This window comes from Colobus angolensis, unplaced genomic scaffold (genome assembly GCF_000951035.1).
Source record: "Colobus angolensis palliatus isolate OR3802 unplaced genomic scaffold, Cang.pa_1.0 Scaffold53, whole genome shotgun sequence".
In the NCBI taxonomy this organism is placed as follows: domain Eukaryota; kingdom Metazoa; phylum Chordata; class Mammalia; order Primates; family Cercopithecidae; genus Colobus; species Colobus angolensis.
Genome location: NW_012118821.1, coordinates 6,691,913 through 6,717,077, shown reverse-complemented (window position 1 = coordinate 6,717,077; position 25,165 = coordinate 6,691,913). Strand labels below are relative to the sequence as shown.

At 45.0% G+C, this 25,165-nt stretch overlaps 1 protein-coding gene across 1 annotated transcript in view; it reads left to right on the top strand.

Moving 5' to 3' along the window:
- The first annotated feature begins 4,314 nt into the window (after nt 1–4,314).
- Nucleotides 4,315–25,165, top strand: part of RNF144A (ring finger protein 144A) — a 61,914-nt gene continuing 41,063 nt past the window's right edge. Inside the window, exons 1-2 of the mRNA XM_011960945.1 lie at nt 4,315–4,534; nt 22,594–22,739. Coding sequence (XP_011816335.1) covers nt 4,516–4,534; nt 22,594–22,739 — 165 coding nt within the window. The 5' untranslated portion in view covers nt 4,315–4,515. The remainder of the gene's footprint in view (nt 4,535–22,593; nt 22,740–25,165) is intronic.

Genomic DNA, 25,165 nt, shown 5'->3' with positions numbered 1-25,165 from the left:
TGGGGCTGGCTGCAGACTGCCGGGATCCATATGCTGTTTCCATGTCCGTGGTGGTGTGATAGTCAGCAAGCTTCTTAACCTCGCTGTGCCCCGGTCTCCTTGTACCAAATGGGAGGTAATAATACCACCTCACTAACCTATTGTAAGATTAAGTGGCTTATGAGTTGGTACACCTAGTAAGATCTTAATACATGTTAGCTATTATTAGTGCATAATTCTTGTTTGAATTAACATTGCTTTTTTTTTCTTATGGGAAAAAGAAAAACCTCCCTGAAAGGCTGGCACTGTGAACGTAGTCAGACTTTACTGATTGTGAAAGTAAGTCTTACATTCACAGTGCCGTGAGCTGACCAACCTTGTCTAACTCTTAGCTCTTGACAGGCAGATGCATCAAGGATGTTGCACCTTTTGACAATAAAATACATTTCAGATTTTAAATTAAGAAGAGACATGTAGGGGAGCCGACATAGGCTGACATTTTTGGAACTCCGAGTTAGCTCAGAGACAAAAAATTAATTAAAATATTATTTGGAATTTTTGTGGTAATTTATACAATACTAAAATACATTTCCTAACTTTCTTTGAGTAGCCAAATAGATGTATAGAATGAGCAGGCATGATGGCTTGGCTGTGACCGGAAAAGAAGTTAGAGACCATCTGTTTATTCTGAATGATTATAATGGCTTTTATTTTTATTAAAATCTTTGCGATGTTTAAATATGCATGTGTATTAGTCTGTTTTCATGCTGCTGATAAAGACATACCCAAGACTGGGAAACTTACAAAAGAAAGGTTTAATTGGACATTTCCATGTGGCTGGGGAGGCCTCACAATCATGGCAGAAGACAAAAGGCACGTCTCACATGGCGGCAGATGAGACAAGAGAACTTGTGCAGGGAAATTTCCGTTTGTAAAACCATCAGATGTCGTGAGATCCATTCATTATGACAAGAACAGCACGGGAAAGACCCGCCCCCATGCTTAGTCATCTCCCACGGGGTCCTTACCACCACTTGTGGGAATTACGGGAGCTACAAGATGAGATTTGGGTGGGGACGCAGAGCCAAACCCTATCAGCATGTGATTCCTAATCACACTTCTTTAAAGGCATATATTGAGAATCCAACTGGCACCTGTGCCTGCTCATTCTCTCCACTGCCCAGCCCTCCTCGCCATGTTAAGTAACTCTTTTAATTAGAATCTTGGATATTCGGCCAGATGCAGTGGCTGACTGACGCCTGTAATCCCAGGACTTTGGGAGGCTGAGGCAGGCACATTGCTTGAGCTGAGAAGTTTAAGACCAGCCTGGGCAACAAGTTGAAAGCCCATCTCTACAAAAAATACAAAAATTAGTCAGATGTGGTTGTGGCACAGGCCTGTGGTCCCAGCTACTTGGGAGGCTGAGGTGAGGATCACCTGAGCCCAGGAGGGCAGTGCTGCAGTGAGTCAAGAGTGCACTACAGCACTCTAGCCTGGGTAACAGAGCGAGACCCTGTCTCAAAAAATAAAAGAATCTTGGATATCCATGCAGTGTTTATTTATGTGAATACAAATAAATACACAAAGTTTATCATAGGATATATGTTGTTCTATGCTTTGCTCTTTTTACTGAACACATATTGCAGATCTTTCCATTTGAATGCATAGAAGGCATTTTCATCCTTTCTTCAGCGGCACAGTATTCCGTTGTGCAGACCTTCCATGGTTTAGTCCACAGCCTGCCACTTGGGTTGTTGTCAGTCTTCTGGTGTTACAAACAAGACCCCAGGGACTAACTTCCTCCACTGGGCACATGCCTGGAAGTGGGATTACTGGGTCAGTTGGTACATGTAGTAAACCTTTGGTAGAAATATTGAGGTAGTCCCCATTTCACGTGTTCTGTCATTTGGAACTCCAACCAGGAAGGTGTGTGAGTAATGGTTGACCTACAGCCTCCGCAACAGGGTTTGCCAAATACTTGAATTTTTGCTAACTTGATAGTTGGGGAGTGGCATCTTGATATAGTAAGAGCGAATTTCTCTTCTTATAAGTGTGTTTGAGGGCCATGTGAGTTGTATCTTGTTCCTTGATCATTTTTTATTCTGTTGTTGCTCTTTTACTTCTCAGTTTATAAAGTTGTGTATGTATTAAGGAGAATAACTCTTCGGGATACATTTTGCAATGTTTTTCATTTTGTTATTTGTTTTAAGTTTCCTTGGTTTGCAGAAGTTTTTGAAATTTAACTTTCCTTGGTTTGCAGAAGTTTTTGAAATTTATGTGTATATAAATGTCATATATGTAAAACTATAAATTTCATATATAACTGTATATGTCCTATATATGTACATTTCATATATATAAATTTATTATATATACATTTCATATATAAACTTTGTATGTAATATGAATATTGCACAAAGAAAAACAGTTACTTCTCACTCTCATAAATGATTTTGTGTGAGTATGTACTGTCCTTGTCTTTGCCTGTAGTATCATTGTAATTAACAGATGGGTTTTATGCTTACTTTTCACCTACCAAAATTATACCAAAAGACTATTGGTTAATCCTACAAAATGTCATTCTATAACACATATTCTTCTTTTTTTTTTAACTGGTGTGATATGCCTTTGAAAATGTTATATTCATGCACTTACAGCTTTTTAATGTTATAGACAATGCTGTAATCCACATTTTCATGCCTGCAATTATTTGTTCAATGGATCCCAGAAATTGGGCTTCTTGATCAGGGATTTAAAAATTTTAAGTTCCTTGATAAATATCACACATTGCCTCTCAAAAGTGTTATTTCATTGTATGTTACCATTAGCCATGTTTATTGCTTTCTCTAAGACTATAACCAAGTTATTACAATGTTTTTAAATGTTCAGTTGATTTTATAGGTGGAAAATAAGCCCTATCATTCTCCACATGAGTAAAGAAGGATGCAGAGAGCTTAGGAGATGTGCCAGGATCCCAGGGCTGGCAGAAGGCAGACCCAGGGCTGGAAGCCAGGCCTCCTTGTTCCCAGGGAGGGAAAGCTGCATATGCCTTTTGAGTTAACCCCACGGAAGCACAGGCAACCGGACATGGTTCTTTTGAACATTTTAACATCAATTCACTGGGACCAAATCAACACTGAGCAGCTGTATTCAGTGTTTAATGCACATTTTAATTTCAGTGCAGAGAGGAGCACACCTCATTAGTAGCCGTTATTGAGTCACCACTCAGTAAATATTTACTTTCTACATGTAGTACATTATACCAAATAGTTGATGTTATATGGGCCTAAAATGATCCCTGTTACTAAGAAGCTTCTGGTGCAGGAGAGGTGGTCACCCTTTAATTGCTATTACAAGAGCTTTCTCCAAGGCAGCAAGCTTTAGAGTGTCCATTAAACTTCACTGACCAGTTTTTATGGAGCACCTCCTCTGTGCTTGCACTGTTGTAAATTCTTGGGATAGAATAGTGAACCAAGCAAATAAAAACTACTGCCCTCATGGGGTGTCTATTCTGGAATGACAAAAAGAACATAAACGAGAACTAAGTTATACAGTAGACAGTACTAAGCCTATTGTTTTAAGGAGAACATGAAAGCATAGATGGTAGCGAGTGTCAGCGGGGAGCTGTTGGGGAGTTTGTATTGAAGATATATCACTGTGGAGTCATTGGAAGTTTCCGTCTGGGAGACATCTCTTGAAATAGTGTCCTTGGTGGGTATGTGGTCAGCTGGTGAACCCATAGAACTGCATCACAGCCCCACTCCTCATCCTCAACAGGGGTGAGTAGACCAGGAGAGGAGAGGAGGTGTGGGCACCCTCATGAGGTAAGGGTGCCTGTGGTCATGCATAGTCCTGGAGGACTTGGACTTACTTCTTTCTGGAATGACAGGAAGCTCCTAACAGGACTTTATGTGTCAGAGGCACACGATAGCCTGTGAATGTGGAAAACATGGTTGCATATAGTGGGTTCTATTGTTTTTGGTGCTGTAATTTTATATTAATGGTGCTCAAGTGACCAAGGACTTGTACTCTCTTAAGAGCACATAGTCCCTTTAGGCCCATTGTCATTTCAACAAGATGTTCCTGGGAACAGACTTCTAGAAAGCCCATGTCTGATGTTTGTGACTGGGGCCTCCAAGCTCAGGGACACCTTATAAAGGTTCCAAGGGTAAAATTTACCCAAGTTTGAACGTGGGGCTGGAAATAATTACCCCATACAGACTTGTGTTATTATGGGTATTCCCAGCAGGAATGGTTCCTGCCTTGAAGACTGTTCCCAGGTTGCTGGGGTTTTCTTGGGAATAATTTGAAGTTGGCATCTCTCTTTCCCTCCAGGAGAGGTTGCATCAGTTTATGCGATGACGTTCAAGTCCCTCGAGGTTGGACTCAGAACCAAGCTGAACGCTCAGGAAATGAGCGGGCTGGTTCTGCAGTCTGAGCCTAGACCCTGTCTGTTCGGAGGCTTTCCTTCTCTCTTTGTGAATATTCTCTTTAGGAGAAAGCTTTCTTTCTGCACCTGTGGGGATCATCACTACCATGTCAGAACTAATTCTGAGTAAGTTCTGTGGTTTGTTTTTATAGCTAACAGTTTCCCATTGTTGTCCAGCAAAGGGATGGAGCATTGGATGGGTGAGGATTGGCTTCCAGGAGAAAGGGTGGCATGAAGGGTCCACAGTCCTGCAGTGACCACATATCTCTACCCAACTTCTGGGCTGCCTCTCTGTCTCATGAGCTCATCTGCACTTGGTGGTCTCTGCAGCCAGCGTCAGAAAGTAGAGAGATAGGGGCAGCCTTGTGGGTTCCCTGAGTGCCTACTGGAGTCTGAGTTCTAGAATGGTGGGTGAGGGGCTGGGACAGAGGCTGAGCCTTGTGGATCTGAGGGATGTTGGACAGAAATGTCTCTTCTGAATGAGTGGGAGGCGTTGCTGTGGGTTGACCCTGAGCCTGTGGTCTTCAGTCTTGGCCAAGGCTGTGGGGATCACGCAGACTTCCTCACAGGGAGGGTAGGAGATGCAGATGAGATGAGATATTTTTTTCCTGGTTATTAGGACAGGCAGTCTCCAGCACTGGCTGTGAAGGAGGCAGAGGTGCTTTCTGTGTAATTATGACTGGGGAAGTTGAGCACTGGGTTTATCTCTGCATCCTAGCCAACTAAATGGTCTGTCATTGCCATTGTTAAACCAAAGGCCTATTTAATACCTAAAGGACTCTGTGATGAAACAGACATTCTTCTCAGGTGTGAACAGTTAAAAGAAATCATTGACTTTTTTTTTTTTTTTCCTGAGGGTGGCCTCTTTAGTATTTCTAAAGGTGAAACAATCAGATTTGCAATTACATCTTTGGTGGGGGACCAGAAGTTATTGTTTATGAATGAGCCTTCCAGGCTCCACAGAAGCCTCCAGGATGATGTGTACATGAAAAGAATGTGGGGTTCATAAGTCAAGAGACTTAGGTTTAAGTTCTGAATTTGCCACTTATTACCCAGGGACTTTGGACAAATTGTGCATCCTTCTTAAACCTCAGTTCTTAATCTGTTACATGAAGATAATTGAGTTAATGTATTAGTTCATTTTCACACTGCTGTAATGATACTACCTGAGACTGAGTAATTTGTAAACAAAAGAGGTTTAATTGAATCAGTTCCGCATGGCTGGGGAGGCCTCAGGAAACTCGCAATTATGGCTGAAGGTGAAGGGGAAGCAGGCACCTTCTTCATAAGGAGGCAGGAGAGAGCACACGCAAGGGAAACTGCCACTTTTAAACCATCAGATCTCATGAGAACTCCCTCACTATCATGAGAACAGCCTGGGGGAAACTGCTGTCATGATCCAGTCACCTCCCACCAGGTCCGTTGTCCCTCAACATGTGAAGATTACAATTTGACATGAGGATTTGGGTGGGGACTCAGAGCTAACCCATGTCATTCTGCCCCAGCCTCTCCCAAATATCATGTCCTTTCCACATTTCAAAACCAATCATCCTTTCCAACAGTCCCCCGGAGTCCTAACTCATTCCAGCGTTAACCCAAAAGTCCAAGTCCAAAGTCTCATCTGAGACAAGGTAAGTCCCTTCCACCTAAGAGCCTGTAAAATTACAAGCCAGTTAGTTACTTCTAAGATATAATGGTGGTACAGGGATTGAGGAAATGTTCCCATTCCAAATAGGAGAACTTGGCCAAAACAAGGGGGCCAGAGGCCCCAAGCCAGTCTGAAATCTGGCCAGGCAGTCATTACATCTTAAAGCTCCAAAATCACTTTTGATTCTATGTTTCAAATCCTAGGCATGGTGATGCAAGGGGTGGGCTCTCACGGCCTTGGGCAGCTCTGCCTCTGTGGCTCTGCAGGGTATAACCCCTACAGCTGCTTTCACAGGCTGGCATTCAGCACCTGCAGCTTTTCCAGGTGCCCAGTGCAAGCTGTTGGTGGATCTACCATTCTGTGGTCTGGAGGACAGTGGCCCTCTTCTCACAGCTCCAGTAGGCAGTGCCCCAGTGGGGACTCTGTGTGGGGGCTCCAACCCCACATTTCCCTTCCATACTGCCCATGGAGGTTCTCCGTGAAGGCTCTGGCCTGCAGCAGACTTCTGCCTGGACATCCAAGCAATTCCATACATCCTCTGAAATCGAGGTGGAGGCTTCCTAAGCTTACCTCTTGCCTTATGCTAACCTACAGGCCCAACACCACGTGGAAGCTGCCAAGGCTTAGGGCTTGCACTCTCTGAAGCAATGGCCTGAGCTGTACCTTGGCCTCTTTTAGCCACAGCTGTAGCAGCTGGAACCCAGGGTGCCATGTCCCAAGGCTGCACAGAGCAGCTGAGGCCTGGGCCTGGCCCACAAAACCAATTTTCCCTTCTACACCTCCGGGCCTGTGATGGGAGGGGTTGCCTTGAAGATCTCTGAAATGCCCTGGAGACATTTTCTCCCATTGTCTTAGTGATTAACATTCTGCTCCTCGTTACTTATGCAAATTTCTGCAGCCGGCTTGAATTTCTCCCCAGAAAATGGGTTTTTCTTTTTTTTGGCATGGTTGAGCTGCAGATTTTCTAAACTTTTATCTCTAATTTTTTTTTTTTTAAACATAAGTTTCAATTTCAAATCATCTCTTTGTGAATGCATATAACTGTGTGCTTTCAGGAAAAGCTAGGTCGCATCTCGATGCTTTGCTGCTTAGAAATTTCCTCTGCCAGATACCTTAATTATCTCTCAAAGTTCCGCAGATCTCTAGGGCAGGGGGAAAATGCCACCAGTCTCTTTACTAAAGCATAGTAAGTGTGACCTTTGCTCTAGTTCCCATTAAGTTCCTCATCTCCATCTGAGACCATCTCAGCCTGGGCTTCACTGTCCATATCACTGTCAGCATGTTGGTCAAAACCAGTCAACAAGTCTCTAGGAAGTTCCAAACTTTCCCACATCTTCCTGTCTTATTCTGAGCCTTCCGAACTGTCCCAACTCTGCCTGTTACCCAGTCCTAAAATTGCTTCCACATTTCCAAGTTATCTTCATAGCAGTGTGCCACTCCTGGTACCAGTTTTCTGTATTAGTCTGTTTTCACACTGCTATAAAGATACTACCTGAGACGGGGTAATTTATGAAGAAAAAAGGTTTAATTCATTCACAGTTCCCCATGAGGCTGGGGAGGTCTCAGGAAACTTACAACCATGGCAGAAGGCAAAAGGGAAGTAGACACCTTCTTCACAAGGCGTCAGGAGAGAGAGGGTGCACGAGGGAAACTGCCGCTTTTAAAACAATTGGATCTCGTGAGAACCCTGTTGTCACCACGACAGCATGGGGGAAACCACCCCCATGATCCAGTCACCTCCCACCAGGTCTGTTCATCGATGTGGGGATTACAATTCGAGGTGAGATTTGGGTGGGACGCAGAGCCATATCTTATCATTGACTTCACATGAGTGGCAAAATATAAAGTAGAATACAGAATAGAGATATTAGTAAACCTTGTAGCGACTCGTAAGTGTGGTGCAATGTGCTAGGTGTCATTATGTGATCAGAAGATGGATGTATTAGGTACATGGGGACTTCTTTATTTTATCAATGGAGGGAGAACACCTGTCACATTGACTTGGCTCCGTGGTTGTTGAAGAGGAATTGCCGTCTTCACACCAAGGAAGGAGTCATTGCCTGATTCACGCTAGTATTTTTTTCTTCCTAGATAACTAGGCAGTAAAGAAAATAACAAACTATAGCAATTAATTGTATTCGAATAGATTTTTTTAAACAGTTGGATGATAAGACTGAGTCCCTGATGCAGCTTAACTTTTTTCCTTCGGGGAAAAATAACAAATACATAAGCCTATGTCAAGTATGTCAGAGAACGGCTGTGGAGTGAAAGGAGGCTCAAGGGAGAGAGTGTTGAGAGCCCTGGCTGTGTCAGTAGCAGTCAGACAATCGAGAAAGGGGCAACTTCATGGATTCTGGGCCAGTGTGCATTGGCGAACATCAAGCTTGGTGACATTATTGTCACAGTCATCATCCTGCTGCAGTAACGTGGGGATTCTTCAGGTTTTTGTGCTTGTTTTCTAAAAAGAGGGATCTTTTAATCATTCTCACACCTTTAGTACATTGGAAAATAGCTGAGGCCCCGTGAAATGGAATGCCACAGCTCCTGCCTACCAGCTTATGATTTACTTGTGATTCCCAGTGAGCTCTGGCTGTACCTAAAGGTGGAAATAAGAATGTGCAGAGAGCCTAGGAAAGGCTTTTGTCCTAGAGGTGCTACAGTTTCCAGGTGCCACGTGTTCTTTGGTGGCATTTGCTGGCCTCTCCCGTGCTTGTGCTGCTGGCTGTCAGATGTTACTGCTTCCTCTGCTAAAGATACCACCTCCATTACAAGGAGGACGCAGTGTTTGCAAGTCTCCTTCCTAGTGTGAGCTGTTTGGCATGCTTTAAGTGGTAGAAGGGGAATTTAAAAGCTCCAGTTTTCTTTTCTATAGGAAGTCTTCTGGAAACTGTGTGTGTCCTGGGCCCTCTCCCTGGCTCCATGCTGTTGTCTTTCTAGAACAATCCCTGGGGGACTGTGGATCTCTGTGAGCTCATGTTCTAAGAGGGGACAGTGCTGACTTGCCCTACAGCCTTTTTATCTGGTAGTGGGGTTTACAGACAGCATCACACCTGTGGCCATCTTAAGTCACTGGATGGAGCCCAAATCGCTAGTCCTGTCTCTTCTTTCTGATGGCAGAGGATGCTAGAGGGCTACTTATTCTTATGCAGATCTTAAGTGACACTCAGGATGCAGGTGGCTGCAGTCCATTGCTTTGGTCCTGACCTTTCACGCGCTCTCCTGGAGGATTTCTGACAGGAGTTTCCTGACTGTTTGTGAGCCTTGTTCCGGAATCCTCCTGTGAGGACCCCCACTGTGTCTGTCTCCCTTATAGCAAAGGAGAGGCTGAGGCTCAGGGGGCCTCGGTGTTCCCAAAGCCATGCAAGCAAATGATGGTGACCCTCTTAACGTCACCACAAAAGTGCTCCTCCCCAGACGTCGCAGTTGGCAGCTCCGTCCTGCTGCCTACGTAGGGCAGAAGCCTCGGAGCCACCCTTGGCTCCTCTCTTTCTCCCACACCGATCTTGAAACTCCACATTCTGAGCAGCTTCTTTTTCAAAGTATGTCCTGAATGTGACTGCTTGCCATCAGCTCTGTTTGTCACTGGGCCACGTTGGACAGTCCCCCATCTTGTCCCTGGATGGTTGCAGTCACCTCCCAATGGGCCACTGTGCTCTGCATTTTCCCTGGTGCATCGGGGTCTCAGTGCACAATGTCAGCCCCAGCTCCCTCTCCCTGCCTCATTGTTCCACTGAGCCTGCATAGTTAACAAGCCGTGTATCTCACTGATTTATCTATTTATTTTCTGTATCCCTGCTAGAGTATAAGTTTCTCGAGGGTGGGAATGTCTGCCTGTTCTGTTCACTGTTCACGTTTCCAGCAAGGAGAGCACTGTCTGGACCCAAGTTTCTTTTTTCTTTCCTTTTTTTCCCCCAAGACGGAGTTTTGCTCTGCCACTCAGGATGGAGTGCAGTGGCACCATCTCAGCTCACTGCAACCTCCGCCTCCCGGGTTCAGGCAATTCTTCTGCCTCAGCCTCCCGAGTAGCTGGGATTACAGGCTCCCACCACCACATCTGGCTAATTTTTGTATTTTTAGTAGAGACGGGGTTTCACCATGTTGGCCAGGCTGGTCTCGAACTCCTGACCTCATGATCCACCTGCCTCAGCCTCCCAAGTGCTGGGATTACAGGCGTGAGCCACCGCGCCCGGCCCCAAGTTTCTTGAATGATTGGAAGGATGTCTCTGCCTTTTGTTGTAGCATGTGGGAATAACTGTTTACTTTTAACTCGTGTTTTATTCATCTTAATAGCATTGCTATACACTGGGAAAATAGGAGTGCATAAGTGTATTTAGGTTTTCCTGATCATGCAGATCCGGAATATTCCCAACCTTTAGGACTTAATGTGGTCCTGACATGCTGCCTCTAGCACCCAAGGCCAGGATCATTTTCCTCTTTGTTATTTCATACCATGCATGGGGTCCACTCGCACACCCCGCTGGGTTTTGTCTCCAGAGTCTGCAGATATGTTTGCCTCCCTCACTGGAAGTATAAAGTAGCTGTTATCACCCCATAGAGTTCATTGTTTTAGTTTATTCCTCTCTTTCAGTGTTTCCCATGCTCTCTTCTGTTCACTGACCAGTTACTAGAAAGCAAAGACAAAATCAAAATGAACTTCACATAAGAAATACAGGACTTGGTGGAACAGGAAATCTTCTCTGTGTATTTGAAATATATAATGTTCTGGGCAGATGGTCAAATAAAGCTGTGGCCTAATACTGATAAATGAAAGGTGATTCCGTGGGACTCCTCCAGGTTTCTTTGAACAGATTTAGTGCCATTTTGCATGTTTTAATTCATCTCCCTCCCCCCCGCTTTTTTTTTTAACAATGAGAAGATCATCAAAGGCAGCTGCTTTAGGGAAAAGGGGCTTTGATTATTATTATTATTAGACAGTGCTCCCTGGGTGGCCATTCTGCCCTGGTTGCTTTTGTAATCGCTTCTCTAGAATAGTATTTAGAACTTTCTAGGAACCTAATTCTGGTTTGCTCAATAACTGATAATGAGTAAGTGGAAGCATTAGGGGCTTGTAAATGTTAGAATAAGAGATGGAGGGACCTCTGGACTTGGAATTGCAGGTGAGTTCCTAGGAAGGTGGACGTGGAAGGTTTAGATGATTTAGTAGACGGAACACAACTCGAGCCACAGGTGTAATATGTGCTCTGAAGTTGATCTGTATCAATGGGGTTTTCAAATCGGAAAGCATGTTTTATCTTTATCACCCTCTTACTTCGAGATCGGTTCTCCTCCCTGTGTGGAAGAGGCCTCTCACTGAGGAGCAGAGTCACAGGTTTTCACGTGGGAAGAAGGAGTGAAGGCTGCACAGGTTTAGAGAAAGGACGGCTTAGAGACTCCCGGAAGCCAGCTCTCCCAGCGAGCATCCTTGGGTTGTAGATGAGGCCACTGTTCCGTGAAGGTACCGTGACAGCCTCAGGGGTCACATGGTCAGTCATTCCCAAAGCTCGCAATAAAACCCAGGTTTTTTAAAAAGAAGCTTATAGAGGCCCATTTCCACCCGATTTCCTCCTCCCTACTCCGTTACCTCCGTTATGTCTTCTTCCGTTAACTCAAGGGATTGACAAGCTCCAAACCCAGAGATTTCCCAGGCTTGTTGCTTAGCAACAAGGTTTTTGTTTGGGGCCCTGAAGGAGACCGCCATTGTGCCCGACTTGCCCCCGTGTCGAGCTGGCCAGAGGCCTGTTCCTAAGCCACCCTCGAGATCAGCAAGTACTGACCTGAAGGAACTGAAGAAACTGCAGATGACCAAGTAGATGAGTCTGCCACACCCCGCAGTGGCTCTGGCTCATTGTTTATAATAGAGTATGATTAAGATCACTGCAGGGCAGGGAACTGGGTGGCCCACTGCTATTCAAGGTTTATCATGGATGTCCATATATATCTCTCCTGCTGCTTTTTCTTTGTGTTCTGTCTGACAGAGAGAGAGAGAGAGAATGACTCTGTCCCTAGCAAAAATTTTGCAATAAAACGTTAAGGGTAGTTCTTTATCTGATAGAAGGAAGCGGGGTTGGGGTGAGGGGCAGGGTTTCTGTGACTTCTTAGCAAATCCCTAAACAGCTCAGAAGGAGGGAATTGTCTCTAAAAAGAAGGAGGGATGATCCAGACATCCCCCCTTCAACTCTAAAATTTAATGAGTTGATGTTTGATTTTGACAGCGTTGCTCTCTGGTAGCTGAAGTGTAATGTTTATCTGGGCAAATACATTAGTGTTGAAATAATAGGCCCTTTGTGTCTTCCTCGGCATCTCCTTCCCGGACGGGGGTCAGAACGCATGGCTGAGTCTGGGGCCCTCAGTGGGAAACCAGCCATCATGGTGAAGCCACCGAGAAGCGTTTAAGTTTGTGTGTGGAGTGTTTTATCAGCGCTCTGGGGAATGGCTGCATCAATTGTTTTGGTCTTAGGAATAAAGAAGGAGCTTCCTGTCATGAATAGCAGTTGTTTTCCAAGCCAGGTGGCCTGCAAGCGAGGCTGCCTGCAGAAGCTGGTCTGCAAATCTGCGGGGGGGCCAGGAGGGAGGCGTCTCGGGGCCACACCCGGGGCAGTGTTGGCTGCTTCTCTAAGGTCGTTTTCAGCAGGGTTTCTGGGGTATGTGTGTTTGTGTGTGTGCGCGCGTGTGTGTGTGTCCCTGTCAGATCACAATTCCGTCCTCTCTGTGGCCCTGCTGTGGGACGTGCAGACTTAAGAACACTTCGATGGGTGGAGGGAGAAGCACAGGGCTCTGCGTGGAGGTCGCCTGGTCGACGAAAGGAAGCAGTTCCATGTAAGTAGACTTTCTGCTCACCTACCCTGTATGTTTTAGTGTCCAGTTATGGATGCTGTCCTCTGCAGTTGAGGTGCTCCCAGTGGCCGGCCCTTCACCGTCACTTGCAGGTATAGGTAAAGGCAGAAAACAGAAAGCACCCACGACCTCCCCTTGGTGCCAGTCTGTGGCCGTTTCTCCAGTGAACCTATCTCCATCTGGCCCTGTGCTCAGAAGGTGGGCGCCCTTCCTCTGGTCCCTGGGTTCTTCCTTATTGGTTGTGTCTGTTCTTCTCTGTACTCCTGCAAACTCTTAATTTAGGGAAATCTGTTAACATTGAAATGACTAAGAGCAGCTTTCTTTCTTTTTTTGTATTTCTTACAAAGCTTTAATGCTATGCAGTAGTGCTTGAGAAAGTGTTTTATGGGCTCCTTGGGCCCTTCTATGTACCTTTCTTGGACTGTGACAGTCTTCATTAGCATACCAAAAACCCTAAGAAGTTTAAAATGTTGGCCGGGCGCGGTGGCTCAAGCCTGTAATCCCAGCACTTTGGGAGGCCGAGACGGGCGGATCACGAGAGGTCAGGAGATCAAGACCATCCTGGCTAACACAGTGAAACCCCGTCTCTACTAAAAATACAAAAAAACTAGCCGGGCGAGGTGGCGGGCGCCTGTAGTCCCAGCTACTCCGGAGGCTGAGGCAGGAGAATGGCGGGAACCCGGGAGGCGGAGCTTGCAGTGAGCTGAGATCCGGCCACTGCACTCCAGTCCGGTCGACAGAGCGAGACTGCGCCTCAAAAAAAAAAGAAGTTTAAAATGCTGAAAAATAAGCAAACTCATCTGTTAGCTGTATTTAATTTAGTGTTTCTCAGATTTTTACTGTCAAAGTGTTTCGTTTAAAAATAAACTTTTATTTTAGGGCAGTTTAGATTTAGATTTACGGGTTTAGTTTTAGATTCAGATTTAGTTAGACCGTTTCGGATTTAGATTTAGAAAATGACGCAGGTAGTACAGAAAGTTCCCATAAACCTCATGCCCAGCTTCTCCTGTTAACATCTCGCATTAGTTGAGTACATTTGTCACAATGTTAAACCAATACTCTTACTTGCTTATCAACTCAAGTACCCTCTTCGTTCCAGGTAGTTGATTTTTTACCCAGTGTCCTTTTTCTGTTCCAGGTTCTCTCATTGCATTTAGGGGTCTTATCTCCTTAGATTCCTCTCCACTGGGACAGTTTCTCAGGCTTCCGTTGAAGACTTTGACAGTTTTTGGTTAGGAATTTTGTAGCATATTCTTGAATTGGGATTTATTCGATGCTCTTCTCGTAAGAAGACAGGGTTTATTGGTTTTGAGAGAAAGACCCCAGAGATGAAACCTTATTCTCATCACATCCTGGGTGGGTGTGGGGTGTGGTCACCGTCAACACCATCCATGTGCGCAGTCACCCCTGATGCCATCGGGGTCACCTCACAGAGGCAGCATTTGTCCTCTTCACACGGGTGAACTCCTTTTTCCACGCTTTTCTAAACTATACTCTTTGGAAGGAAGTCATTCTGTACGGTGCACTTCAGAATGAGGAGTTAGGCTCCACCTCCTTGAGTGTTTAGCATCTACGAAAATTATGTGGAGTTTTTCTGCCTGAGAGATGTGTCTTTTCCCTCATTTATTTATGTGAGTATGGGCTCATGTGTATATATTTTCTATTCTGGGCGATAATTTATGCTACTCTGTTGCTCTGGTTTTTTTCAGCTACAACCACTGGGAGCTTTTTCAGTTGTCTCCTATACTGTTTGGACATCCTTCAGCTCAACTTGAATGTCCTTCCCCAGTCCTATAATCAGCTGTTTGTCCAGTGAACCCTAGTTTCGGTAACTGGAACATTGTGTTAGAATCAAGATCTGGGCACTAGATGTGCTTGTTGCAAACTGTGGGATGTCATTCCTTCTGTGCCCTGCTAGAACAAGGAAACATATGTATATATACTAACCGGTGTGTGCACAAAAAATCTGTATATATTTCTTTATGTAGCCACCTGAATCTATATTAAGCTAAACATGAGTTTCTACCGATGAGGCCAACTCTATTCCGTGACCACCCTTGCTTATCTGAGACCTTCCACTCCAACAGTGAGAAACCTGGATCCCACCAACTACCATCCCTTTACTTATTTGTTCCATTCCAGTGTAAAGGAATAGTGGCTTCAAAATTGTTAACCCATGCCCTGCAGCAGGCAGCTTTGTCATCTGGAGAGCAGTGCTTATGAGCTTGGCCATTATTATTATGGGTTCGGCCCATTGTTGAAATCATTCTGGTCAGCACCTTTCCCCCACCCGCTTTAAATACAGGTGAAAACTTCGTCACAGTCTGGATTCCATCCTGCCATGCCCCTGACCTCCTCAATGATTGTTTTTTAAATTGCATGCATTAAGGATCACCCTTTGTAAAGCTCTGTTTTATGGGTTTTGATAAGTGCAGAATGTCAACATATCCATTATTACAGTATCATACAGAATAGTTTTATTGCCCTGAAGATGCCCTGTACTCAGCCACTCAAGCCTCCTCTGCTCTCCCAGCCCTCCCCAAGCCACCAGTAACCACTGATCTGTTTGCTGACTAGGGTTTTGCCTTTTCTGGAATGTCATATAATTAGAATCATACAGTAGGTACCCTTTTCTTAAAAAAAAAAAAAAAAAGACCTTATTTTTTTTTTACAACAGTTTTAGGTTCAAACCAAATTGAACGGATAATACAGAGTTTCCATACACCCATCCCCACCTACACACAATTAGCTATTAACATCCCATACCACAGTGGCACATTTGTTGCAATGAATGAATATACATTGATCAGCATTCTCTCCCAGGGTTCATAATTTCCTGTGGTAGTCAGTTGGGGATGCTGTAACAGAATACCATTGACTGCGGGGCTGAAACAACAGAAATTTATTTTCTTGCAATTCTGGAGGCTGGAAGTCTGAGAGGAGGGTGCCAGCGTGCTTGAGTTCTGGTGAGGACATCCCCCTGGCTTACAGAGGCTGCCTTCTTCCTGTGTCCTCACATGGCCAAGAAAGCGCATAGGAGCTCTCTCGTCCTCTTTGTGTAACTCCAGTCCTATTGTATTATGGTCCCACCCTTATGATCTCATTTAACCTTAATTTAACCTTAATCCCTTCCTAAAGACCATATATATAATTTTTTTATATATAGCAGTGTGTATATATATAAAATGTAACATATATAATATAAATATATAACATATATTGTATATCATATATGGCATATATATAATATAACATGATATATAATATAACATGATATATTATATAACATGATGTATGTTATATATGTTATATATAATATATGTTATATATACTATATAATATATAACATGTTATATATACTACTATATATGTAGAGAGAGATTGCTACACACACACACACACACACACACACACACATACATACAGATACACACACATAGATATGGATATATAGACTTCTAGATGGGCTAAATCTCCAGATACAGTCCCAGTGGGGGTTAGGGCTTCCACATACAAATTTGCCAGGGGGGTAAAATTTAGTCCATAGTTTACGCTAGGTTTCACTCACCCTTAGTGTTGCACATTCTGTGGGCTTTGACAGATGAATAATGACATGTAATCACCATTACGCTTCATGCTGAATAGTTGCTTTCCCCTGGATACTCTCTGTGCTCTGCCCGATCATCTCTCCCTCTCCATGATCCCTGGTAACCCCTGATCTTTTGATTGTCCTTTTAGTTTTGTCTTTTCCAGCGTGTCCTAGAGTTGGAATCATTTGTGTGTAGCCTTTTCAGATTGGCTTCTTGCATGTAGTAATGTGCCTTTAAATTTCTTCCGTGTCTTTTCTTGGCTTGATGGCTTATGTTTTCGGTGCCGAATAATATTCCACTGCCTGGATATACCATAGTTTACCCATTCACCTGCTGAAAGGCAGCTCGGTTGTTTCCGAGTTTTGGCAGTTACAGCTGAGCGGCTCTAAGCATGCGTGTGCATGTTTTCGTGTGAACGTAAGTTTTCACATTAGCTGGGGACCTAGGAGTGTGATTGCTGGAAATAGCTAGGTTTTTATCATTGAGTGGGCACCATCTGCTTGGGAGGAGACAACGTCCAAGTACTTTTCTAAAGCATCATGGAACCGTACACTTGAATAAGCCAGCTCTTTTACAGCCAGCTTTCTACTCAGCCACCGTTCTCCAATTTCTGCTGCTGATGACAGCTCCAAATTATGAAGATGTAGCTTTTCCCAGCCACTGCCAATCTGTACATGCTCAAGTTAAGCCCAGCAAGCTCAGAAGCAAAACCGAAGTTGGTTTGTCTTATATCTCTACAAATCCGAAAGGCTCCATCTCATTCAGCTGATGAGGATATACAGAGGAGGAGTAGCACAGTAAATGGCTGTGTCTTAGGGCCACACAGACTGTGAATAGCCCTTTATGTTTGTGCAGGTTACCCTAATCCTCTCCGAACCTTGGTTTATTCATTGGTAAAGTTTGAATAATAGCAAGCTGTCAAAGTCTCAAAGTCATTGTGCAGAGAAATGAAGTAGTGTATGCAAATGATGAGCACAATGTCTGATGCACATTTAACAGTCTCTCTCTCTCATACATACATACATATATATATATATGTGTGTGTGTGTGTGTGTGTAATTGTTGTTATAATTATGGAATATCTGCAGTGATCACTGTCCAGAAGGCTAGAACATAGTTCCTACCATTGAATAATATATCATCAAGTTGAGGAGATAAATTCAAAGTCTGTCAGACTTTGAAAGCCACATTTACCCAGAAAGACTGGTGAGCTGGTAGACTTCCAAAGCCACACTTACCCAGAAGAAATGAGAGTTACTTTGAGAGTCTAGCCCAGGGCCTTGTAGACATGACAGCTGAGTGTTGGTATTGTTGAAGAACGGTGCACTCGGTGGGCTTCAGCCCACACAGCCTTGAGTCAGACGGACTTGGGTGGAAATGCTGTTGAGTGGAATGATACAGACCAGTGGTTCTGGGGCTTCATTGTGCATCACAGTCCCTGCCAGGCCCACGGAAACAGATCACTGTGCCGCCCCACCCACCTCCCCAGAGTTTCTGTTTTAATGAGTCTGAGTTGGAGCCCAACCAGTTACATTCCAGCAAGTTCTCAGGTGATGCCGATGCTGCTGTTCAGAGAGCACTGCTCAAGAAGCCTCGTGGACCACACACAGCAGAGACCCAGAGAAAGGGGAGACGGCTGAGAGACGTGAGAAATCAGAGGGGATGTCACCCAGCACCAGGACTGATGCTGGGTGTGAAGGGTTTGCAGGATGTGGAGAAGGCGTAAGGAAGGAAAAGGGAGTTAGGCTGTGGAGGAAACATGAGAGTGTCCCAGGCAACTGGAGGAGAGCGGGGACTTGCTGGAGGAAGGCATGAAAGTAAGAGGTGGATGACGACTGGCTGGCAGCTGCTTACCTTTCCCGGTTTTGCTTTGAAGGAGTAAAGGTGGGAAGAATAGGGGCCTGCAGAGGTCCATAGCCCTGGGGCTCAGAGATGGGATAGTTTTGGCCAAAGAACCGCCTTGGACCTTACATGAATCTGCCGAATCTCTCCACAATGGACTATTTTCTCTTCCAGCTGTCTCTCATCCTTGTGTCCACACCTCTTTCATCACAAGGCACAATCCTTTGCTCAGCCTCGGTTATGCTTAATAAGTAAATTGCCTTATACAGATTTGAATTGCTTAAATTGAATAATACTTATAATTGACCAGATGTTCCTAAAACAGTTTGCCATTTCATATGACTTGACATTCACATTAGGAAAACAAAGACTCTGCTTTCTTTTATTGTGTATTGTGATTCTCTTAGCACAATCTAATTGCAAGTTCGCAGCTGTTCACTGTTTGCAAAATCATATTAAGGCCATCCTGTGTGTAGGGAAGGTCCATGATGGATTTAGACAATATAGACCTTTTTTTTTTTTTCTGTGAAATATATCCTGTTGTTGTCACCATTTGAATCACGATTTTGAGCACAACTGAGAGACTGTGTATTCTGTTGGGGAAAGAATAGTGATGTGATTCCTGGAAATGGTGATGTGACCTGCTTCAAATCCAGCTCACGGGGCTGGCGGGGGAAGTGGGAGGTGAGGGCCACGGGCTGACCTGTGCCCAGGGCAGGGGAAGCCACTGGGGGCCAAATAGAAATCATGGTCTAGGCAGAAAGGAAATCAGACAGATGGAGCCCTGTACGCCGTGCGGGGGGGTCACAACAGAGAGGCTATAAACAGGAAAAGGAGCCCAGATCTGAAGCTGGAAGGAAAGAGAATTATCTTGGGACCAAGCACGATGGGGCAGGGCAGAGGTCCAGGACAGAGGCTGTAACTGGCTTGTGGGACAGGGAACAGTTCACGCAGGGTGGAGGCGGGGATTCAAGAGCCCTCTGTGGAGCGATTAAGCTCTGCCCTTGGGGAATGCACTCTCGGTGTTGTCCAGGCTGGGAGCATACTGCATGGCTGACAATAAGGGAGGAGGCTTTAGGAGGTTTTGATGTTTGATTCTTCTAAACATTTTCTCCATTGGATTGAACTTCTAAATGACTAATTTTACCATATGATATCTCTGCCCAACAACTTGTTTTATCCATTTTGTTTATGTAGGTAAAAGTCTAAGCTTGTTAACCTGACACATTGTAATGACTTCCACTTCCCAAGCTCCTAGTATCTCCTAGGAACTTGTAAACTTCTCACTCATTCTTCCAAAGCCTACATGGGTGGTGATGGTTCTATAGGCTTTACAGAGGGAAAAAAACGAAACAAAACAAAAACAAAAATTAAGTTCATAGAAGTTAAATTTAAGTTATGTAATTTCTTCAACGTCACATAACCAAGTGCCCCCCCCCAAAAAAAAGGGAATTTGAAGCCAAGTCTGTCTGCTTGATTGCAAAGCGTGAACCCTGTATCCTATAACCTCCCCAACAGCCTGCCAGAACTCGTACCCTGTGCTTTTTCAACATTGTCAAAAACAAGCTCTCCCCAAATCTCCAGGCCAGAGGAGCCCATTGCCAGCCACTGCCCCCTTGAAACTTTTCCAGCCCTGACGGATTTCTGCCACCTGCCCCAAGCCTCAGTGCCTGGGGTTAAGGTTTGTGGTCCCATTTAGGGCCAGCTGACATTTTAAAATATAATTATCACATTGTCCAGTGAACTTTAAGAGATGTGACTTAAAAAAATTATTAAGTATTAAAACAGAGAAAAAGATACAGAGAAATAAAAAGAAAAATGTCATGGCCCGTCAGCTTAGGACCCAGAAAAACCCCATGAGCGTTTTAAAATGATGGCAATCATAAGCATAAGCATAGTCATAAAATTCAAGGTGTAGAGAAATGATCCAAATGAAAATGACCTTGGGGAGGATGCCTTGATGTCTGTACCCCCTGCAGCCGCAGAGAGCTGTGTGATGCTTCCAATTATCTCACTGCTCAGGACCCACCAGCTTGAGGTCAAATCATGATGCCTGTTTAAACTATCTTGGAAGTGCTCGCCAGTCCAGAGGAATTTGTGCCAAAGAGTCCTTTTGTAACGAGGGAGGCACACGTGTTTTAGACTGAGTGACTCGCAGGCATCAACTGCCCTTGGAAGAGGCTCCTCCGACTGCGGCCCACTCCCGCCCCAGACGCCGCAGGCCTGCGCAGATTCCCAGTGCAGACCCCGGGTGGCCTTCAGTCACACCCTCAGTTGCTTGAGCTCTGATAGTCGGGGTGTCCTCCCCGGATCTGGCTCATTTCCACCTCTCATGTCCTTCCCCCTGTCTCACGGGGTCCCATCTGCTGGGTGAGCTTTCACAGTCCTGCAGGCGCTTCCTTCTGGGCCAGACGTGTCTTCTCCTCCTGGTAGAATTCTCCCTTCTCCTTCCATGTAGAATTCACCAGGTGGGTTTTCCTAATGAAATATTCGCTCAGTGACACCCAGTGAGGCACAAAACTTGAGAAAGGGATGATACATTTTTTTCTTAAGTTAGGACAGCTCCTTGACCCTGGGAATAAGCTCCTCAAACGACAGTAAGTCCCACACCTCCCTGCGGCGTGCAGCGGCATCTTCACATTCTCTGACTGCTCAGCAGTGGCTGAAGGAGACATCACAGGGGAGGGGAGTGTATTTGTTGGGGTCCTCTAGAGGGGCAGAACTAGTAAGATAGATGTTTATATAAAGTGGAGTTTATTAGACAGTGTTGACTCACACGATCACAAGATAAGGCCCCCCAGTAGGCCGTCCGCAAGCTGAGGAGCAAGGAAGCCAGTCCAAGTCCCAAAACCTCAAAAGTAGGGAACTGACAGTGCAGCCTTCGGTCTGTGGTCGAAGGTCCAGGAGTCCCAGAGCTGAAGAACTTGGAGCCCGATGTTGGAGGGCGGAAAGCCCAGCACAGGAGAATGACGGAGACCAGAAGATTCAGCCAGTCGAGTCTTTCCACGTTTTCCTGCCTGCTTTTTATTCTGGCTGCTCTGGCAGCTGATTCGCTGGTGGCCACCCTGGCTGAGGAGGGTCTGCCTCTCCCAGTCCACTGACTCAAATGTTCATCTCCTCTGGCAACACCCTCGCAGGCACACCGGGAACAAGACTTTGCATCCTTCAGTCCAATCAGGTTGGCACTCAGTATTAACCATCACAGGGAGGAAGGGATTTTCCTGAGCACTTGCTGTGTGCAGCTGACCCTTTATATGATTGCGCATCATCCTCAGAACACCTCTGTGAGAGGGGATTATCAGCCCCATCATGTGAATGAGCCAGCCGAGGCTGAGAGTGGTTAGGGAACCGTGCTGCTTGTGGGCAGAGGGAGTTTGGAAATGGAGTTCTGTCTGATCACAACGCACAGCATTGGTTCTGCCCCTCCAGGTGGCCCTTGTGCCCTGTCTTCTGGTGAAAGATGCTATGACATTTCTTCCTTCTGTTGGATGTCTACCTCCTTTCCAGCTGCCCTGAAAACTCAGACCTCACAACCCCAACCAAGCCCTTCTGCTCCGACCCTTCCACCCGGGCTTGTCCTCATATTCACAGCGTCTTTAACACTGGAGAACAGTTAAATCCAAGCGATACGTATTTTAGCAAAAGCTTCTTTTCCAAGATGGCTAAGGTTTTGCCCTCCTGGGTTAGCAGCCTGGTTGGCAGGTGTTTTAATAAAATGCACATCAGTGGGAGGGAGAGAAGGATGGGTGTGTGGGTGAGTTCTTTGCCATTTTGAGGGCAGACATGAAAGTTACTATCAGAATGGTAAGGGAGCCACTCACAGACCCAAGGCAGGCACCCCTGGTTAAAATTTCTCAGAGCTTGGCAGGCCGACACGGGTGGATCAGGAGGTCAGGAGATCGAGACCATCCTGGCTAACATGGTGAAAACCCATCTCTATTAAAAAAAACAAAAAAAAAAATTAGCCTGGCGTGGTGGCACTTGCCATCCAGCTACTTGGGAGGCTGAGGCAAGAGAATCGCTTGAACCCAGGAGGCAGAGGTTGCAGTGAGCTGAGATCGCACCACTGTACTCCCACCTGGGCAACAGAGTGAGATTCCATCTCAAAAAAAAAAAAAATTCTCGGAGCATCCAAATGCTCTAGGCCCCACCAGCAGTCAGTTGGCCACCGCCCTGGGTCCCAGCTACAGCCAGGAGATGTGACCCCTGCCACGGAGCAGGTGGATGCCAGGGGTGGGGAGGTCTGACCTTCCATGCTTCTCTCGTTTCAGACTGTTCTGCGATGACCACAGCAAGGTACCGGCCCACCTGGGACCTGGCCCTCGACCCGCTGGTGTCTTGCAAGCTCTGTCTTGGGGAGTACCCAGTGGAGCAGATGACAACCATAGCCCAGTGCCAATGCATCTTCTGTACTCTGGTTGGTCTTTTTGGATAAAATATATGTTGCATTGATTTTAGGATGAACTTTTTGCTTTCGTTTGCAGAGACACTAGGCAAACCTTTGGACTCAATTTTGCCTGACAGTGGAGTCTTCTTGTTGAGGCCTTCACACAGTTCTTGGAAGAATTATTCTGTTAGTCAGGCAGGCTCCCAGAGTGGAAGATTTCCATTACAGTTGCTTGTGGTGCAAAAGCAATCGGTTAAACAGAATTTTAGAAGCTCGTGATAACAATTCACAAAACTTATCATAGCGCATATTCTCCTTACTACACAGCAAAAGCTTCCACACCTTATATCAAATGTATTTTGATAGTCACCTGTCTGAAGTTACGGCAGTGCTAACCTAGTGATTGTGTGTAGTTAGAATATTCTGTCCTCAGTGTCATCTTTCCCTGGCTTAGTGCTAAACTAGAATGTAGATATTTTAAAATCACATTTAATATTTATTATGATGTAGCCAACATTCTTTTGGGGCCAGATGATCCTTCAGGGCTTAATGAATGTGGGGACTTCTAAGTCAAGAATTTGGGGTTTAGGTCAAACTCAAACCCCAGATTTTATCTATTGGAAAAGATAAATGAGTGTGTGAGGTTTACTCATAGTTAATCTCATTGAATTTTGCATGTTTTTTCTGTCCATTTAAGGAATGAAAAAAGAAAATGAGGCATAGAAGCCAGAAGTAGGATGGTAGTTGCCTCGGGGTCTGCAGGGAATGGGGAGACGTAGGTCAAAGGGTGTGAAGTTGCAGTTATATGGGTTGAATAAGTTCTAGAGACCTAATGTACAGCATGACAATTATAGTTAATCATGCTGTTTTGCATACTTGAAATCTTCTGTGACAATAGATCTTAAGTATTCTCACCACACACACACAAATTGGTAACTATGTGAGATGATGGATATTTAATTAGCTTGATGGTTTTACAGTGTAGTATAAAAAAATGTATATCAAAACTTCACATTGTTCACTTTTAGTATAAAATGGCAGTCTTTATCAATTATAACTGAATAAAGCTGAAAAATAAAACACAATGTTTATCATTTTAAAAAGTACGGAAAAGAAAAATGAAAAACTGTCTTCAAAAAAAGAAGTTGCTTCTGAATGTAACTGCTGTTGTATGTGGATTGTGTAGACGGCTTTCCTGTGGGTTTTTCAAATGCTTGGATTATAATCTGTCACTCGAACAGTCACTGACCCGTTCCTCTTTCTTGCATAGCTTTCAGACTTTATTTCATTTGCGCCTCATGATGTCCTTGGTATGTAGGCAGAGCAAATATTTTTATCTTTGTTTTATAGATAAGGAGAGGGAGCTTTACAGACATTTATGTCTATGTCTTCTGTTTCTTGTTTATGCTAGATTCAACCTTTCTTAAGGGTAGAGGAATTTCTGGCCCATTCTCTATCCACCTGGCACCTAGTTTAGTGCAGGACCAGAAGAGCTGACCAGTAAAAGCTCACGGATTGAAATGAAGTGTATTGATCGCAGTACTGTAGTTGCCATCCAAGAAATGTGCCTCATTAAAGCTCCGGGAAGATAGCTCCAACCTGGAGGAAAGGAAGTTGCTTTTGACATGTTTCTGAGATGGAGAAGGATAGAAGGGAGATTGATCTCTGTCCTGTTAACACCGTGAGTGGGGCTTGTTGTCATTTCTAGATGAGTTAGGACGGTAGAACCCATCAAGATGAATTCAATAATCAGCTTTACACAAAATCACCTCCTCTTGCCTGAAAGGACATCTTCCCAGCTGATGGAATGGCTCCCCCTCTGCCAAAACTGCCTGTTGGGTGGGGGTAGGGGGGCGCGTTTGCGGTCTCTGCAGTCGCCTGCCTGCTGTCAGAGGCCGTGGCTTGTGTTCTTACCCTTGAAATAGTTTCTTCTCCCTGGCCTTTTTGCTGAGGCCTTCATTTTTGTTATTGTTGTTTTAGTTTTCTATTTCTAGAGAATTGTAGTAAAAACAAAGAAGCCACTCGAACTGAGACCAAAAGCCGAACCGAAGTCAGTGGATGTGAAGGAAGAAGCTGGCACTGTGTTCTCCGAAAGAGGCTCCTGGGGACACCAAAACACAGTGACGCTGCTGTGATTTTTTTTTCACAACTATTTACCAAAATTTAAGATGTTGAAAATAGTTCCACCTCTGCCCGTAGCTCGCTGTAGCGTGAAGAGAAGGAAGCACCTGTGTGTTGAAGATTGAGAAGGGGGGAGGTGTCGGGGTGCCCTGATCTTTTTGGTGGCGCTTTTGCCTCTGTGTGGGCTGCAGGTCGCCTCAAGCTGGGGGCAGGGCATGGGGAGGAGCCCCGAGTCTGTGGCCACAGGAGTTGCAACTGTCCTTTTCTGGGGGGTGCAGACATGGGAAGGAAGAAAATTAAGACTAAAAAGAGGCACTCTTAAAAAAAAAAAAAAA